Below are 19063 nucleotides of genomic sequence, written 5' to 3' on the forward strand. Positions count from 1 at the left end.
AGGGGTCTGGTTTCCACAGTAACAGCAATGTTATGTCTGAGAGCAGGTGGGAGGTCTCTTGGTCAGGAATCCTATGCATGCCACACCTCCTGCCCAGTCCTGGGAGGGGAAGAACTTCTCCTATATAAACCTAGGGCTGAGGCAGGGTTAGTGAGTAGAGAAGAAGTAGAGACAGAGAAAAGAAGCAAATATAGGAACAGAACATCAGGAGCTCTGTGGGAGCAGTGCTACAAGGAGTCAGGGGCTGGCAGCTGCAGAGCTCGCCCTGACTGAGAAGATTTCTTACCGGACCCGGAGTCCGAGGCTGTGGGGACTAACTCCTACCCAGCAGCAGAATCCGTCAGGCAGGGGATTCAAGGTCCTCTGGCCAAGAAACCCGAAGGCACGGTCACACGCATGGGACCAGCACCGCCGTCGTGGAGCGGAAGCTACTAGAAGGCCCCGAGTCACCGGCCATACGGGTGAGCACCACACGGCACACTCAGGGACGTGGGCTACTTTTACCCGCCTCTAGCAAGGTAGCCAGAAGAGTACAGTTAGTTTGGGAGGCCTACAACTCCGCCTGGCCAGGGGAGATCCCATCTGCTCAAGGACTGACCAGGCCCCAATCGCTAGCCAGTACTCCGGGAGGGTCTATCTTTGTCACCAGTAAAGACCCTGAACTACACCGTACCGTCTCCGAGTGGTTCCTGCTACCCCCATCGTCCACGTCGGCTGCCCTGAGGCCATACCCCTCCCGTTGGGGGTTATACTATCACGCTGCACAATCCTACCACCGGCCTCAGCGGTCTGCCCTGCAGCGGCAGCTCCATAGCTGCATTCAACGGGTGGCGTAGTCGTCCAACATCTACCGCTAATACAGCGCCACTTAGTCTGACTCCCTGGGCACGGACCGGGTCACCGCCACGAGACTACTACCCTCAACAGATCCGGCTCCGGGTAAGCTCCCGCGTGCGCAACGCTGCGCGACACAGGCCCAGGGGTGCGTCAACTTTTGGCGTAGTCGGCAGGATTTCGTGCCCGCAACCACCGGGTACTGCGTGCCTGAACAAGAGACTTTCAAACTCACCTGTGGTGAAGATTCCCGCCATCCGGCGCCATTTTCAGCCTTCTTCCCGCCATCTGTGGAGTTTTCCCGCCGTTGGACGCCATCTTGAGGACGCCGCGCGGGAAAAAAGAGGGGCGTGGACTCCGAAAAGCCCGCAAGAACTGAAGCCCCGCCTCACGTCCGGACGTTGCGTCAGGTCCTGGAAGGAGCCCAGCAGACGCCGACGTCACAGGAGCGCGACGGAAGGTCCTCAACCCTGACGATCCACTGCGGAGCCGCGGCCTACGGAAGAGGATCATCGCAAGGTAGGCCACGGTCCATTAGGGGGGAGAAGGATGTCGGATACGGAGGAGAGCTTCACCGCTCCAACCCCCGCCAGCGCCACCGCTGTTGCGGTCATGCCTTTCACCATGCCCTATATCCCGGGGGCAGCCTGGCTACCCCAGTACTCAGGGGAGTCACATACCCTGCAGGACTTTAGAGAAAAGCTGGATAGCCTCTTCCAGGTGTACCCCCTCACAGAAGAGCAAAAAGTGAGCATCCTGGTGGCCCAATTAACCGGGGCAGCCGGAAGGGAGGTAAAGTCCTGGCCACCTGGGGGGAGGACTGTCGCAGGGATACTAACCCGGCTGAGGGACACCTTTGATACCCGCACTTCAGCCGAGATCAAGCTTAGATTCTACGGGTGCAAACAGCGGGCACATGAGAGTATAAGGGACTATGCCCTGAACCTACAAGAGGCCCTGAGAGCCGTTAAGCAGACCGACCCTGACGGCGTGGGAGACGAGGACAGGCTGTTGACTGAACAATTTATAGAGGGTTTATATTGCAATGCCCACCGAACCCAGTTGCGGGCAATGGCCTTACAGGACCCTCATCTGGGATTTGCACAGTTCAAGGACAGAGCCATCCGGGTGCTCCGAGAACCGGCACCGGGTGGCGTTGTGACCCACAGGCGCCCAGCTATCACTTACCACCAGGAGGCGGCGCCCTTGTCGGCAGGGCCTGTGGGGGCTGATGCGCAGGCTTTGAACAATGACCCGGCCCTAGACCTGCACCATCAGGTCCAAGAGCTAGCTAAAAGCGTTGCTGCGCTAACCCGAACTGTGCAGTCTTTACAGGTTTCTACTCCAGGGAAGATCCAGCTGGCATCCGGACCGGAGGACATCCCGTGGCGTCGACCAAGGAGGACCCCACCGGCCAGAGGAAGACCCAGTGACCGATACGACGAGGACGGACGACCCATCTGCCGCCGCTGAAATCAACCCGGACATATGGCAAGGTACTGTCCTTTAAACTGGCACAACCTGGGGGTAGAGGGCCAACCCCCAGGAAAAAGATCACCAGGCCCATCGAACTGGCGCGACAAATATGTGGGAGGACGTCCAGTCTTGCCTGTGGTACTGGATGGCATCCCTATGAGTGCCCTACTGGACACCGGGTCACAGGTCACCACCATCCCGTACGTGCTCTTCAAGCAGTACTGGAATGACTCGGATATAACCCGCTACCCTGACGACGATTTGAGTATTATCGCCAGCAATGGTCAACCCGTGCCGCAGATCGAATTTAAAGAGATGACCATCAAAATCGGTAGAGTCGAACTGGCAGCACAGGGACTGATCATTGTAGACATTGACAAACACGAGAGTCACCCAAAGATAACTCTAGGAACTAATGTAATTGAAAATTGTCTTGCAGAGGTGATTTTCCTTTTACAGCAGGTTGCCAAGAACGCCAGCTCCGGCCAGCAGCGAGTGCTCCAGAAAGAGATCCGGGCACTGATGCGACGGCAACAGCTAGAACTCTCCGGTGGTGAGATTGGTAGCGTAAGAATGTGTGACCCTTTCCCTATTGCCATGCCCCCAAAAGTGAAATGATTTGGTGCCGGGCAGCTATTGGTCCGAGAGGTAGAGATTACCAGGCAATGGTAGAACCAGTTTACTCAGACAGCAGGCCCACCATTTTGACAGCACGGGGGGTGGTTAATGTACGCCATGGGAGGGTGCCCGTTCACCTAATAAATATCGGGAAGAGGGAAGTATACCTACCCCGGTATGCCACGCTAGCCAAATTATATACCATCAACCAAAACTCTATACAGTCTGTGGAACCCTTGCCTCCATCTCACCCGGAGGAAGGTAACGGCTCTAAGAAAGTAATGGAGGATTGGTGTCAGCAACTACACTTGGGAACTGACTCCACTCCCTCCCACCAGAAACAGGGAGTCTACCGGGTGGTTCAAGAGTATGAGAGAGTGTTTAGTAAACACCCGTTAGACTTCGGGCGAGTCAAGGGGGTAGAACACCACATCCCCACGGGAGATCATCCTCCCATAAAAGAGAGGTATCGACCCGTACCGCCTGCACATTACCAACACGCCAAGGGGATGCTTAGAGACATGAAGGAGGCTGGGGTAATCCGGGATAGCTGTAGCCCCTGGGCAGCCCCACTAGTTTTAGTCAAAAAGAAAGACAACACTATGAGGATGTGTGTAGATTACCGGAAAATCAACCGTATCACACACAAGGATGCGTACCCTTTACCAAGGATAGAGGAGTCTTTGGCTGCTTTAAGATCTGCTAACTTCTTCTCTACCTTGGATCTCACTAGCGGGTACTGGCAGGTTCCTGTAGCAGAGGCGGACCGGGAGAAGACCGCATTCACCACCCCGATGGGACTTAGCGAGTTTACCTGTATGCCGTTTGGACTTTGTAACGCACCAGGAACCTTCCAACGATTAATGGAGTGCTGTCTGGGACACAAAAACTTCGAGACGGTCTTGTTGTACCTGGACGATGTCATCGTATATTCCAAAACTTATGAGGACCACCTGAAACATCTGGCGGAAGTGTTCGAAGCCCCGGCCTGAAGGTGAAACCCTCTAAGTGTCACCTCCTGAAGCCAAAGGTGCAGTACCTGGGACACGTGGTGAGCGCTGATGGAGTGGCTCCCGACCCTGATAAGATCACCGCAATTAAGGAATGGCCAAGTCCCTCCAGTGTAAAGGAAGTGCGGCAGTTCCTTGGGTTGGTAGGCTATTACCGCAGATTCATCCCCGGCTTCACCAAAAAGGCAGCTCCTATGCAGGACCTCCTGATAGGCCAGTCCCGGAAGGCCAAGAACCAGAAGCCGCCCTTCAGATGGGAGAAGTTAGAAGAAGAGTCCTTCCGCCAGCTGAAGATGGCCCTCACGGGGGATGAAATCCTGGCGTACCCGGATTACAGCCAGCCCTTTATCCTCTACACCGACGCAAGTAACATCGGGCTAGGAGCTGTGCTGTCCCAGATCCAGCAGGGGAAAGAACGAGTAATCGCTTATGCCAGCCGAAAACTGCGACCCACCGAGAGAAACCCTGAGAATTACAGCTCATTTAAGCTAGAGTTCCTGGCAGTGGTGTGGGCAGTCACCGAACGCTTTAAGCACTACCTCGCTTCTTCCCGGTTCATCGTGTACACGGATAACAACCCGTTGACACACCTGGACACAGCAAGACTCGGTGCCCTAGAGCAGAGATGGATGGCCCGTCTGTCCAACTACGAGTTCACAATCAAATACCGGGCAGGACGCTCCAATACCAACGCGGACGACCTGTCCAGGATGCCAAATCTACCGGACGGAGAAGATCCAGAGGGACTGGAAGAAGTCGAACTCCCCGCGTTTCACCGTCATGGGACTATCCAGTGTTCCCACCGGGTAAGGAGTAAGCAAGCCGCTACGTTTAACCCCTTGCCTCACTATAACTGGGCGGAAACGCAAGACAGTGACCCTGCCGTCCGGCTGGTAAAGGAGATGCTGACTCGGCCAGAGGCTCGCCTTGACCCAGACGCTCCGGAGGAAGCCAAGCAACTGTGGGCTGAGAAGAGTCGACTGTTCCTTTATAAGGGGAAGTTGTGCCGCCGAATGGTTAACTCCCGGACACATGAACTAATCTGGCAAGTAGTGGTGCCACGAAGAGACGCAACCATGGTGATGGAGGCATACCACGACGGGGCTGGACACTTCGGATGGAAGAAGCTGGAGTTCCTGCTGCGCGGGCGGTTCCACTGGGTAGGCATGAGGGGAACCATCGAGAGGTGGTGTAGAGACTGTGGCCCGTGTAACCTAAGAAGGAAGGACCGTGCCAGCCAGAAGACTCCCCTGCAGTCCATCGTCACCCGGCAGCCGTTGGAACTGGTAGCCTTGGATCATGTAAAACTGACCCCAAGCAGAAGTGGCTACGTCTACGCGTTAACCATCGTGGATCATTACTCCCGGTTCTTGGTTGTCGTCCCCGTCAAGGACTTAACGGCTCAAACAGCAGCTAGAGCCTTCCAGCAGCACTTCTGCCGTCCGCACGGATACCCGGACCAAGTGCTGACGGACCAGGGACCTGCCTTTGAAGCGGAGGTCTTCCAGGAATTCTGCAATCTGTATGGCTGCCGGAAGATAAGGACGACACCCTATCATCCGCAAACTAATGGACTTTGTGAGAAAATGAACCAGGTGGTAATGGATCTTCTGAAAACGTTGCCCCTGGAAGAACGCAGTCTGTGGCCTGAGAGGCTGCCCGATCTGGTGGACCTATACAACCACATCCCGGTAGGTTCCACCAACTGTACCCCGGCTTACCTAATGAGGGCGAGACCTGGTAAGTTACCTGTTGACCTGGAAATGGGAGTCCTGACACCCGAGGACACTTCACCAGAAGCAGACTGGGACACAGAGAGGCAGCAGCAGTACCGGAAAGTACAGGAGAGTGTGGAGCGAAGTCTCTGTCAAGCTAGGGAAAGACAAGAGAAAACTTACAACCAGTATGCTCCCGCTGTTCCCCTGGTACCCGGAGAGCAGGTCTTGAAGAGGAAAAGACGGCTCCACAAGTTGGACGACCAGTGGGAGAAGGACCCGTACACCGTACTGCCCTCAAGCCACGACAACCCGAAGGTCTGTACCATTAGTAAAGACGGAGGGGAGACCACAGCCATTGTATCCCGGGATCACCTGAAGAAGTGTCCTGAACAGCTACGGAACCCTGAAGAGGAACAAGAAGACCATCGACCCGTAGAGAAAAGGGAAGATATGGTTAGTACTGTGCTCGGGGACTTCCCTCGGTCTTGGACTCAAGTCAATGGTGCAGTTGTGGTACCCGTACTCACCTTCCTCCAACCAGCATCCCAAGCACCTACGGAGCAACAGGTAGAGCTGGAAGAACAGCCGGTCCAGGAGGCAGAAGACTCCACACAAGCAAAACAGGAGGATCAACCCTCTGCTTATAGTGAGCCTGCCGTACCCCTAGTGAGACAAAGAGCCGGTAGACAGCTGCCCAGTTTACCCTTGACAGCTCCTACACCCTGTAGTTCAGGGCCAGACAGTCAGCTCCGTAGGTCCACTAGGGCCACTAGAGGCCAGTTACCCGCACGTTGGAGGATCTAAATGTTTAAGCTATTTTATAATGTTTACCTGTTTATAGTTGCTTGTGTGTAATTTTGTGTTTCTAGTTATTTATAGGAGTCTTTGGTGGATTTACCGGGAATCCTTTGTACATAGTTGGAGCGTAACCCAGGACGGACTAAAGACTGTTAAGGACTCGGGGCAGGACAGACCCCTACCTGGTTACGTCTCCCTGTTTTGGTGAAATGGACACCTTGCTTTTCTTCAAAGACTGCACCCGGTTGCGGACACGCCGTGACCATCTTTATGTGTTTTTCTTGTTGTATTATTAATGTTGTACCTTGTTATGTTTTTCTAAAAAAAAAAAAAAAAAATATGTTTAGTCCCGGAGTACTAAATTTCACTAGGGGGGAATGTGGCACCCCAGGGGTCTGGTTTCCACAGTAACAGCAATGTTATGTCTGAGAGCAGGTGGGAGGTCTCTTGGTCAGGAATCCTATGCATGCCACACCTCCTGCCCAGTCCTGGGAGGGGAAGAACTTCCCCTATATAAACCTAGGGCTGAGGCAGGGTTAGTGAGTAGAGAAGAAGTAGAGACAGAGAAAAGAAGCAAATATAGGAACAGAACATCAGGAGCTCTGTGGTAGCAGTGCTACAAGGAGTCAGGGGCTGGCAGCTGCAGAGCTCGCCCTGACTGAGAAGATTTCTTACCGGACCCGGAGTCCGAGGCTGTGGGGACTAACTCCTACCCAGCAGCAGAATCCGTCAGGCAGGGGATTCAAGGTCCTCTGGCCAAGAAACCCGAAGGCACGGTCACACGCATGGGACCAGCACCGCCGTCGTGGAGCGGAAGCTACTAGAAGGCCCCGAGTCACCGGCCATACGGGTGAGCACCACACGGCACACTCAGGGACGTGGGCTACTTTTACCCGCCTCTAGCAAGGTAGCCAGAAGAGTACAGTTAGTTTGGGAGGCCTACAACTCCGCCTGGCCAGGGGAGATCCCATCTGCTCAAGGACTGACCAGGCCCCAATCGCTAGCCAGTACTCCGGGAGGGTCTATCTTTGTCACCAGTAAAGACCCTGAACTACACCGTACCGTCTCCGAGTGGTTCCTGCTACCCCCATCGTCCACGTCGGCTGCCCTGAGGCCATACCCCTCCCGTTGGGGGTTATACTATCACGCTGCACAATCCTACCACCGGCCTCAGCGGTCTGCCCTGCAGCGGCAGCTCCATAGCTGCATTCAACGGGTGGCGTAGTCGTCCAACATCTACCGCTAATACAGCGCCACTTAGTCTGACTCCCTGGGCACGGACCGGGTCACCGCCACGAGACTACTACCCTCAACAGATCCGGCTCCGGGTAAGCTCCCGCGTGCGCAACGCTGCGCGACACAGGCCCAGGGGTGCGTCACACCCACAACTAGTAACAACAATCACATTCTCCTTGTCTAAAGGGTAAGTCTCTGAGCGATCTGTCTTGATCAGTACTGATTGTAAAGTGTTAGAGTGTGCAGTGGCACACCCGCAACTTATAACACCAGTCGATACACTTTTAGGCAAAATAGCTAAGGAACATCACTGACACAATTCCACTACTCACTGTGTCCTAAGCACGCTGTGAGTGACAACTCAGCCACCCTGTAGGATCAGGTGCATGCTGGTTTGTCAGTATTGTGAGTGACTGTCCAATCACCCAATCAGAGGCAGGGGCGAATTTTGAGTGACAGCTTTTCTGCCCAATCTGACTGGGCCTGCAGGGTTTCCTCCAAGTGTCACCTGTTCAGGGTAATTACCTATCTATTCATCTGGCTGACAATAGTCAGACCATTGCCAGTCATAGCCTTGCTCGGTGGTGTGTTTGCTCTGTGTTCTGATATTCTGATCTTTGTTGCCATACCTCGAATTTGCCTTTTGAGTACTCATTTGTATTACCCCATTTTCCTTCAACCTACACTGACCTTAGTTGCCTGACCCCAGACTTTGCCTTTGACTATTCATATGTCTCATCCCTTTTATCCTTGACGTACTCTCTTGGCATTTGACGTTGGAGTCCTTGAATTCCCCATGTCGCGGCTTGTCCGTGAGAAGTGACTCAGTGCCACAAGCACAATGTATATTTATAAGTAAAGGTGCACCAGAATATTTAATTGAGACTATAACTATGTACTAAAGAGATATACTATGAAAGCTGACAATTTCTTTTGCTTACAAAAAATGGATTTACATTTAAAGCACCACTTCAGCATTTTTTCTTTTTATTTTATCGCTAAGAGCAGTGCCACTGATTAAGTTTCCTGTGCCCCTTATTATACTCACCAGCCGCCTCTTCATCTATTTTTAGTGCCTCTCTGGTCAGTCTCCAGTGCTATGTGACCTGCCGGATCGCTATAGTATTTGCTGGGTGAGCCGGAAGTCACTAGTAAATGTAAGTCTATGAGAGCCAGAATGAGGCCCTCATAGATTTACATTGAGGAGCTTGTGAACGTTATCTTTGACTTATGGTCAGTCAGGAGTTGCGATCACAAGATGGTGGATTGGAACCGAAGTGGCACCAGAAAGAGCAGAAAACAATAGCTGGTAAGTATAATACTATGGGCAGAGAACTTACATTAGTGACACCACTCCAGTGCTGAAATGAAAATAAACAAACAATGCTGGCGTGGTGCTTTCATCATAATCAAATATGTAAATCCTGACATCCACATTTCATGTCATGTCTTTTATTTGAGTTTATCAGATACAAAGCAAATACATTTGGCCAATTGCATTCAATTAGTAATCATACTGGTGGTGCATATTCATGATATACCAACAGCACCAACTATAGACTAATGTACGGAAACATTCTAAAATAGTTTTACCACAATACTAAATGCATTCTGTGTAAACAACAAGCTTTTCAAATACAATTAATTTTCTGAATTGTATCATTTTCCTATTATAGGCTTTCAAGGATATATACTGTGGCTCGTCCAGTAGCAGTTGTTTTTAGTGTCCACTGTAGGGGTTAAATAATGTGACAGCTTTAACACTGCAGTAATTCTCGACGTGGCAATAAAAAAAATAGTTTTTTTTGTTATTTCTGTTTTTACATGATAAATGAGTTTTAAATGGTGATTTTTTCCATTTTTTTTTGGGGGGGGGGTTCCATTTTTGCATGTCTTTTTTTAACTTTTTTTTTTTACTTGGTCCCACAATGGTATTTCAACACTCAATAGTCTGATCGCTTGTCTAATACACTACAATACTTATATATTGCTTATAGCATAGCAAGGCCTAACACACCACTATACCTGGCAGACCTGGCGGTCATTGTTTGACCCCAGGTTGCCATGAAAACAATCAGACAATCAGCTCCCCGTGATTACAGTGTAAGTGTATTGATGGAGCTAAAGAGAAGCCTCCTACCCCTCTCACAACTATCATAAGGCAGCTATTAACTGTGGTATTTAGAGGGTTAAACAGCCAGAATCTGTGCTTTCACCCTTTGCTAGTACAATCACCATGATGTACTGGTACTTCTAACTGTGGGAACATCTTTCCAAATTGGATGCACCAGTACGTACGATGTTGGGAAGGTTTTAAAGGAATTAGCTGAAAGTTCAGGATTGTATATGAGGGTAAGCTCGACTTTCCCTAAATGAGATAGTGACATCACTTGCAGGAGCGTTGCTGGTCTCTGCGCTATGGATATTGTGACACTGCTCTGTTGCTGGCTTGTTACTGCTGATCTGAGCCAACAACAGAGCGCACATTGTCATTGTGCCCATGTCACAGTGCACACCATGCAGGGACAGCAGGAACTAGCCCCGCCCACGGAGTGAGCGTCACTGATGACGCTTCATTTCACGACAGCAGACTCTGCCCCTTAATGACGTTTTATTTGCATTTCCCAGCATGCACTGGGATTCTCAAACAAAGAGTAATCAGAAAGTAGGAAAAAAATAGAAAAGCAGTAAAGCCCCCGTCACACTAAGCGAGATCGCTAGCGAGATCGCTGCTGAGTCACAAGTTTTGTGACGCAACAGCGACCTCAGTAGCAATCTCGCTGCGTGTGACACGTAGCAGCAACCAGGCCCCTGCTGTGAGATCGCTGGTCGTGTCGAAATGGCCTGGACCATTTTTTGATCGTTGAGGTCCCGCTGGGTAGCATGCATCGGTGTGTTTGACACCTTACCAACGACCTCGTTGGCGACTCAGAACTGAGACACATAGGCGTGCATCGTTATACAGGTCGCTACGGGTCGCTGCATTGTTGCTGCATCGTTGGGAAGATCTGACTGTTTGACATCTCACCAGCGACCACACAGCGACGCAGCAACGATCCCTGACAGGTCGTATCGTTGTCGGGATCGCTGTAGCGTCGCTAAGTGTGACGGTACCTTTAGAGTAGTTAGGGAATGTTAGAGAATTTTTAATCAGAAAATAGTTCAGATTATGGCACTATATAGCGATTTAGAATGAATAATTACTTTGCCTTCGGACCACCCCTTTAATCACTCACATTACCACTATAAATGTAGCATCTAAACTTCAACCTGAAAAGATCTGAAACAAAGTTCATTGTAGGGAATAAAGTCCAGTCTCCCTCCTTCTCCTGATAACTGTTAGTTGGCTCCTACACATGATATGACGATTATGTCACTGTCAGTCTATGTCTCTTGTGTATGGCTAACTTAAGAAGTAACTGTAACCTGTATAGGAAGTTTACTTGGCAGACTTAAGAGATTTCTTCTCTTGTCTATTAAAGAACCTTTTACCACATTGCTTATACTGATGACCTTTGTACCTGTTATTCTAACACATACAAACGTTCACATTATCTCCTGTCAACACTCAGTTGTTATATCTCTGTTGTTTAGAGTGGGCTTATAAAGGGGTGAGGGTTCATAGTAACCTTATCTTATTATTAATTCAAAACTTATTTCTTTTAAGTGCACAGTGGCCCCTGGTTTTCATTCTACTTGTGTGTTTCATTGTTCAACCAGAAAATGTGTTTATATAAATAATGTAAAACAACTTATAAAAAAGTAAGCATTACTAAACCAGAAATAATATAATACTTACGTCGTGAAAGCGGAATTCACTTTTGCTCCAAGGTAGTAAGAATACAGGATAAACATCCCAATCATAAACGCCAGGAACACCATAATAAAGAGGACCATGAACTTAAAGATGTCCTTCACAGTTCTCCCCAGTGATATCTGTAGAGGTCCAAAGCTTTCATTGGCTGGCAGGATGTAGGCTATGCGCGAGAAGCTCAAAACAACAGCTATTGCGTATAGGCCTTCAGATATAATCTGTGGATCAGACGGCAGCCATTTATCTCTGGCTGGAAGAAATCAAATGCATGGTAAATAACTACAATAAATAATACTGGAATACAATCTGATCAGTGTCTTAAGAAATGGCTGAAGAAAAACATTAAATTTCCCTCGTCCTACTTTAGATTCTGGAAATATATGAGATGTCTCTCCAGTGAGGGGTGGATGTTTAGCAGAAGGTGGAAGATTTATGATGTGCTTGTTTAAATTACATCTTATGAAAGTAGCTTTAGATGTATGATGGTCCTACCACATATGATCTATATTATTCACCCAAGCAGTGTATTCATTCAGATAACATTAGACAGCAAATAATTTCCAAAGAGCACAATGCTATAGACCAGAATAAAATGTTGCATGCCTACAGGTCATATTAATATCTTGACCATTTACTGATTCTAAATCAACCATCCTTTGCTCTATTTCCTTGAATTATTTTTTAGATTTTTCCATATTCTAAACTATACATAAAGTTAAAATTACTGTTGAAAATTAAATTATTTCTAAAAGGCCTAGAGTTAAAGATGACACATTTTCTTTGTATTTTAGGCAAGAAAAAAAAATATATTTTACATTTTAAAAATTACAAAAAGGAAAATGGGCTGATGCAAAACTATGGACACCCTGCATGGTTAATATCTAGTAGCACCCCCTTTTGAAAGTATCACAGCTTGTAAACACTTTTTGTAGCCAGCCAAGAGTCTTCCAATTGTTGTTTGAGGGATTTTATCCATTCTTTCTTGGAAAATTCTTCCAGTTCTGTGAGATTCCTGGGTCATCTTATATGCACTGTTATTTTGAGGTGTAGCCACAGATTTTCAATGATGTTCAGATCAAGGAACTTTGAGGGCCATTGTAAAACCTTCAGCTTGCGCCTTTTGGGATAGTCTATTGTGGATTTTGATGCGTGTTTAGGATAATTATCCATTTGTAGAAGCCATCCTCTTTTCAACTTCAGCTTTTTTACAGATGGTGTTATGTTTGCATCAAGAATTTGTTGAAATTTCACTGAATCCATTCTTCCTTCTACCCGTGAAATTTTTTCCATTCCATTGGCTGCAACACAACCCCAAAGCATGATTGATCTCCCCCTTCATGCTTAATGGTTGGGGAGATGTTCTTTTCCTGAAATTCTGTGCCCTTTTTTCTCCAAACACACACCTTTGATCATTTGTGGTCAAAGAGTTCTATTTTAGCCTCATCGGTTCACAGGACTTGTTTCCAAAATGCATCAGGATTGTTTAGATGTTCTTTTTCATACTTTTGACGCTGAATTTTATGGTGAGGATGCAGGAGAGGTCTTCTTCTGATGACTCTTCCATGAAAGTACAGGTGTCTCTGAACAGAACAATGTGCCAGAACTCCAGAGTCTGCTAAAGTTTTGATTTGCCTCTCTAGCAATCCTACGAGCAGCTCTCACTAAAATTTTGCTTGGTGTTCCAGACCTTATCTTGACCTCCACTCTTCCTGTAACTGTCATTTCTTAATTACATTTTGATCTGGGGAAAGGGCAACTTGAAAGTGCTTTACTAACTTCTTATAGCCTTCTCCTGCTTTGTGGGCCTCTACCATTTTCATTTTCAGAGTGCTACGTAGCTGCTTAGAAGAACTCATGGCTGCTATTTTTTGGAATAAGGTTAGAGTAGGCTAGGTTTTTATAAAGCTGGGAAATTTGCATCACCTGTCGTTTCCTAATGATGATAGTGAACAAGCCATAGCCCTAAAAGGCAAATTAAGGTCTGAAACCTTGGTCAAAGTTATCTGAGCACACAACTCTCCAAGGGTGCCCAAACATTTGCATTGGCCCATTTTCCTTTTTATAATTTTTAAAATGTAAAAGATTAAAATATATATATATATTTTGCCTAAAATGCAAAGGAAATGTGTCATCTTTAATTTTAGGCCTTTTAGAGATGATTTCATCTTCAACTTGCTTAACTGTTCACAATAACATTAATTTTGACCAGCGGTGCACAAACTTTTATATTCCATTGTATTTATATATAGATATAGATGTAGAATATATATATTCTACATGAAAGCAAAAAATCCATTTCTATTTTATATATCATGATGTCATCTGCAGTTAGTTCTACCTAACAAATGGAGATAATTTCTATGAAATATCTATTACACTTGCAGATTGTGCCCACTTCTTAGTGCTGCTTCCAAATCACAGACACCTTCATCTGTGATTCTTATTAATCAGCACTTTCCTGACACTGAGGGAAGTCACTAACTAGAGCTTCTGTCAGTCAGAAATTGATTGCTTCTTTGCACGCTGCAGGAGCGTGAATGTCATATACTGTCAATACAAATGATTCAGAGAAACAGTTTGTTGTTCATTCAGAAACTTTACTGATATGATTTATGTTTTTTTTAAGTGGCATGAACATTTCTTCTGCTTTTTTTTACACCATTAAAGGAAACCTGTCAGGACAAATTCAGTAAGCAAACCAGTGGTATGGCTGTATAGGTCAAAAATATTAATAAAAATATACCTGTCTTGTATTAATCTGATGCACCATGGCTGAGAAATTAAGGTGTAAAGTCATATGTAAATTAGCATGGAAGTGCATTCTGGGCATGTAGATGCAATAGAAGTTTGACACTCCCTTAGTGCACTTCCAATCTTATTTGCATGTGACTTTGAAGCTTCTTCTCTGAGAGCTGGCATACCTCATTAAAAAAATAGCTATATTTGTATGGCTATTTTACAACCTATAGCATACAACCATACTGTGACGCTAGTCATTACTCATGGACAAGCCATGAGGTAGGGTAGTCAAGAGCTCCAGGGTCAGATACCAAGATAGCTCGTTGTAAACTAAGAGAAAAGACAGAGGAGTAGACAGGTCACGGTCCGAGGTCAGAATTCAGGAAGGTAGCAGATCAAGACAAAGGGGATAGGCAAACAGATGGTCGAAGGCAAATTTAAGGTCGGGCAACAAAGATCAGAATATAAGAATTCAAAACACAGAGCAAACACACACCACTTTAGCTAAGCTACAACTGGCAGTAATTGGACGCAGTGAGCAAGCTAAATAGCCAGGTAATCACTCCGAACAGGAGACACATGGAGGAAACCCAGCACGCCCCAGTCCTGATATGGCAGCTGGACTTTCACTCACAACACTGAAACCTCTGCATGACCCAGCCCCCAATTGGACAGCTGAGCTGTCTATCACCTGTCCATCACCATACTGACAGCTCAGCATGCCCCAGTCCTAGATTGGATAAGAGGAATAGTGACACATACCACTAGTTTGATTACTGTTATTATGTAATTATGAGTTGAGTTGGAAAAATCGATTTAAAGGACTTCAGTCCTTTGGCCAGGTCACTAATGTGTGACATCAGGACGGGACACCTTCGCATCTCCTTACCTTTTCGACATTCCTGACTCTTCTTTTGATTAGCCGTCCGGCATGACGTCATGTGTGCATCACATCACAATTATAATGTTACGCCAGCATAGTTAATCAAAAGAAGAGCCGGCAGTGCCGGTAGGTAAGAAAATTTGCAGGTCTCCCATCCGGCAGTCACAGATTACTGACATAGACGATAAAGCAGAGTCCTGTGATTCGATTCTCTCATCTTTAGTTATGAGTTATGTTAATAAAAATACAAATTAAATATCACTGGAGCTGCCAAGCTCAGTGATAGGCTCTGTGGTGATGTGCGCTGTGGTTGTGACATCTCTGCTGCAGCCAAAACACAGATGGGCCAGAGCTGCAGCGGAGAGGCACTGCTGGATCCTGGGAGAGCAATTACTATCTGTGATTGTCAGTGTCATAACGAGTCTGATGGGCCCCGGTGCAAGATTTGGACAGCCTCCCCTCATTCTGAATATATATATATTTATATAAATATATATATACTTATATATGCACCCTCCATCCTGGTATACATGTCCCTCATCCTTGTATATATGTCCCCCATCCTGGTATATATTTTGCCCATTCTGGTATATGTCCCTTATCCTGAGCCCCATCCTGGTATATATATCCCACATCTTGGTATATGTCCCCCTTTCTGCCACTGTTCTTTAATTTATAGAAGGAAATAAAACATTATACTCACCAGGGGTGTACATACAAGTCATGGGGCTCCATAGAAAAAGCATAATGCACCCCCCCATAGTACATCATATAGCATAATGCATCCCATAGTCCTCCATATAATATACTGCACAGCTCATAGTCATCCATGTAGTATAATGCACAGTTCATAGTCATCCACATTAGTATAATACACAGGCCATAGCCTTCATATAATATAATGCACAGCTCTTAGTCCACCATAAAATATAATGCACCTCAAAGTCATCCATAAAATATTAAAGCACAGCCCATAGTCATCCATAAAGTATAATGCACATACCACAGTCATCCATAAAGTATAATGCACCCCATAGTCATCCATGTTAGGGCCCATGTCAGCTAATCAAATCAGTTTTCATGTGTCGGAAAAGATGCGGGCTCAGCATTGAAGCCCGCATCAAATGCCATGAGATGCTCTATGATGTACCTATATGTCATAGGTTTTGAAGGGGCTAATGGTGCCTTTAAATAAATATAACTTATAATAATCTAATCCTATCTCATGGCAAGTAGCCCTGTCAGTTTTTTATTACTTTGACAAATTACTCAAGAAGAATTACTTTTTTGTAGGTGTGTTATATTCTGAACTGCAAAACCCAGTACATACACATTATGCCTTTCCAGGTACTGTGAAACTATGTATCCTAGCATGCCTATCCATGTACTTCCATAGCATCTGAGGAGACACAAGTTGTACCTAATATTGTAAAACTTCTTGAAACATTATGAGTGATAAACTTGACCTACCATTCTCTTCTGCCAAACTAATTCATAAAATGACCCTATTCTGATATACTTTAGTTAATATCCGTTGATAGCGCAGTAAACAGATAGACATTCAATTCCTTAGATCAGTTATTCTGTATTCAAAAAAGCAATCAATAATGCTTCTCTTCCTTGTACAATGGATTTTTTTGTATTGACCTTGACTTTTGTCCAGCATCATCCATCTAATCTCTGCCTTGTATATTTGCATATATAAAATGCATGAGTAGAAAACTTTTTAATGTCATTTAAGTTATGTAAACTTGCATTTTCCTTTGGAAGATTAATAAGCCAGTATAATTTATTATACTAATTTATTATTTATTTTTAAAATACCATTAATTCCATGGTGCTGCACATGTGAAGAGGGTATATACACACTGCTCAAAAAGATAAAGGGAACACTCAAATAACACATCCTAGATCTGAATGAATGAAATATGCTCATTGAATACTTTGTTCTGTACAAAGTTGAATGTGCTGACAACAAAATCACACAAAAATCATCAATGGAAATCAAATGTATTAACCAATGGAGGCCTGGATTTGGAGTCACCCCCAAAATGAAAGTGGAAAAACACACTACAGGCTGATCCAACTTTGATGTAATGTCCTTAAAATAAGTCAAAATGAGGCTCAGTATTGTGTGTGGCCTCCATGTGCCTGTATGACCTCCCTACAACGCCTGGGCAAGAGGTTGCGGATGGTCTCCTGTGGGATCTCCTCCCAGACCTAGACTAAAGCATCCGCCAACTCCTGGACAGTCTGTGGTGCAACGTGACTTTGGTGGATGGAGCGAGATATGATGTCCCAGATGTGCACAATCGGATTCAGGTCTGGGGAATGGGCGGACCAGTCCATAGCTTCAATGCCTTCATCTTGCAGGAACTGCTGACACACTCCAGCCACATGAGGTCTGGCATTGTCCTGCATTAGGAGGAACCCAGGGCCAACCGCACCAGCATATGGTCTCACAAGGGGTCTGAGGATCTCATCTCAGTACTAATGGCAGTCAGGCTACCTCTGGCGAGCACATGTAGAGCTGTGTGGCCCTCCAAAGAAATGCCACCCCACACCATTACTGACCCACCCGCAAACCGGTCATGCTGAAGGATGTTGCAGGCAGCAGATCGCTCTCCACGGCGTCTCCAGACTCTGTCACGTCTGTCACATGTGCTCAGTGTGAACATGCTTTCATCTGTGAAGAGCACAGAGCGCCAGTGGCGACTTTGCCAATCCTGGTGTTTTGTGGCAAATGGCAAGCGTCCTGCATGGTGTTGGGCTGTGAGCACAAACCCCCATCTGTGGACGTCGGGCCCTCATGGAGTCGGTTTCTAACCGTTTGTACAGACACATGCACATTTGTGGCCTGCTGGAGGTCATTTTGCAGGGCTCTGGCAGTGCTCCTCCTGTTCCTCCTTGCACAAAGGCAGAGGTAGCGGTCCTGCTGCTGGGTTGATGCCCTCCTACGGCCCCCTCCACGTTTCCTGGTGTACTGGCCTGTCTTCTGGTAGCGCCTCCAGCCTCTGGACACTACGCTGACAGACACAGCAAACCTTCTTGCCACAGCTCGCATTGATGTGCCATCCTGGATAAGCTGCACTACCTGAGCAACTTCTGTGGGTTGTAGAGTCCTTCTCATGCTACCACGAGTGTGAAAGCACAACCAACATTTAAAAGTGACCAAAACATGTCAGAAAGCATTGGTACTGAGATGTGGTCTGTGGTCCCCACCTGCAGAACCACTCCTTTATTGAGGGTGTCTTGATAATTGCCAATAATTTCCATCTATTGTCTATTTCATTTGCACAACAGCATGTGAAATTGATTGTCAATCAGTGTTGCTTCCTAAGTGGACAGTTTGATTTCACGGAAGTTTGATTTACTTGGAGCTATATTCTGTTTAAGTGTTCCCTTTATTTTTTTGAGCAGTGTACATATAATACATACATTAAATATAGTAAACAAACTAACAGTGACAGACTGGTACAGAGGGGGAGAGGACCCTGCTCTCATGGGTTTACAGTCTACGGAGTATAGGGGAAGGAGACAGTAGGTCGGGGGAGGGTGGGATGTTGGAGCAGCTCTGGTGGTAATGAGGGGACAGCGGGGTTATTGCTGGCTGTAGTCTTTTCTAAGGAGATGTGTTTTCAGGTTTTTTCTGAAGGTTTCAGTTGCGAAAGACAATCGGACATCTTAAGGCACTGAATTCCAGAGAATGGGGGATGCTCAGGTTAAATCTTGGAAGCAGTTGGAGGAGGAAAGTACAAGCGTGGAGGAAAGAAGCAGATCTTTTGAGGACTGGAGATTATGTGTAGGAAGATATCGGGAGATTAGTTTGGAGACAAATTATGGACTTGTAAGTCATTGTTAGTCATTTAACGGTATTTGCTGGGGAGTTGAAAGCCAGTGAGGGGATTAGCAGAGAGGAGAGGTGGGGGAGTTGCGA

The 19063-nt window shown here is 46.7% G+C and overlaps 1 protein-coding gene across 4 annotated transcripts in view; it reads right to left on the bottom strand.

Moving 5' to 3' along the window:
• Window positions 1-19063, bottom strand: part of TRPC3 (transient receptor potential cation channel subfamily C member 3) — a 443652-nt gene that overhangs the window by 32070 nt on the left and 392519 nt on the right. For all 4 annotated transcript variants that reach the window (XM_073641255.1, XM_073641245.1, XM_073641236.1 and 1 more), the window contains exon 7: window positions 11490-11754. In XM_073641255.1, coding sequence (XP_073497356.1) covers window positions 11490-11754 — 265 coding nt within the window. The remainder of the gene's footprint in view (window positions 1-11489; window positions 11755-19063) is intronic.

The sequence above is a fragment of the Phyllobates terribilis genome, unplaced genomic scaffold (genome assembly GCF_046119375.1).
Source record: "Phyllobates terribilis strain yellow unplaced genomic scaffold, ASM4611937v1 Scaffold_1__5_contigs__length_1240528914, whole genome shotgun sequence".
NCBI lineage: Eukaryota > Metazoa > Chordata > Amphibia > Anura > Dendrobatidae > Phyllobates > Phyllobates terribilis.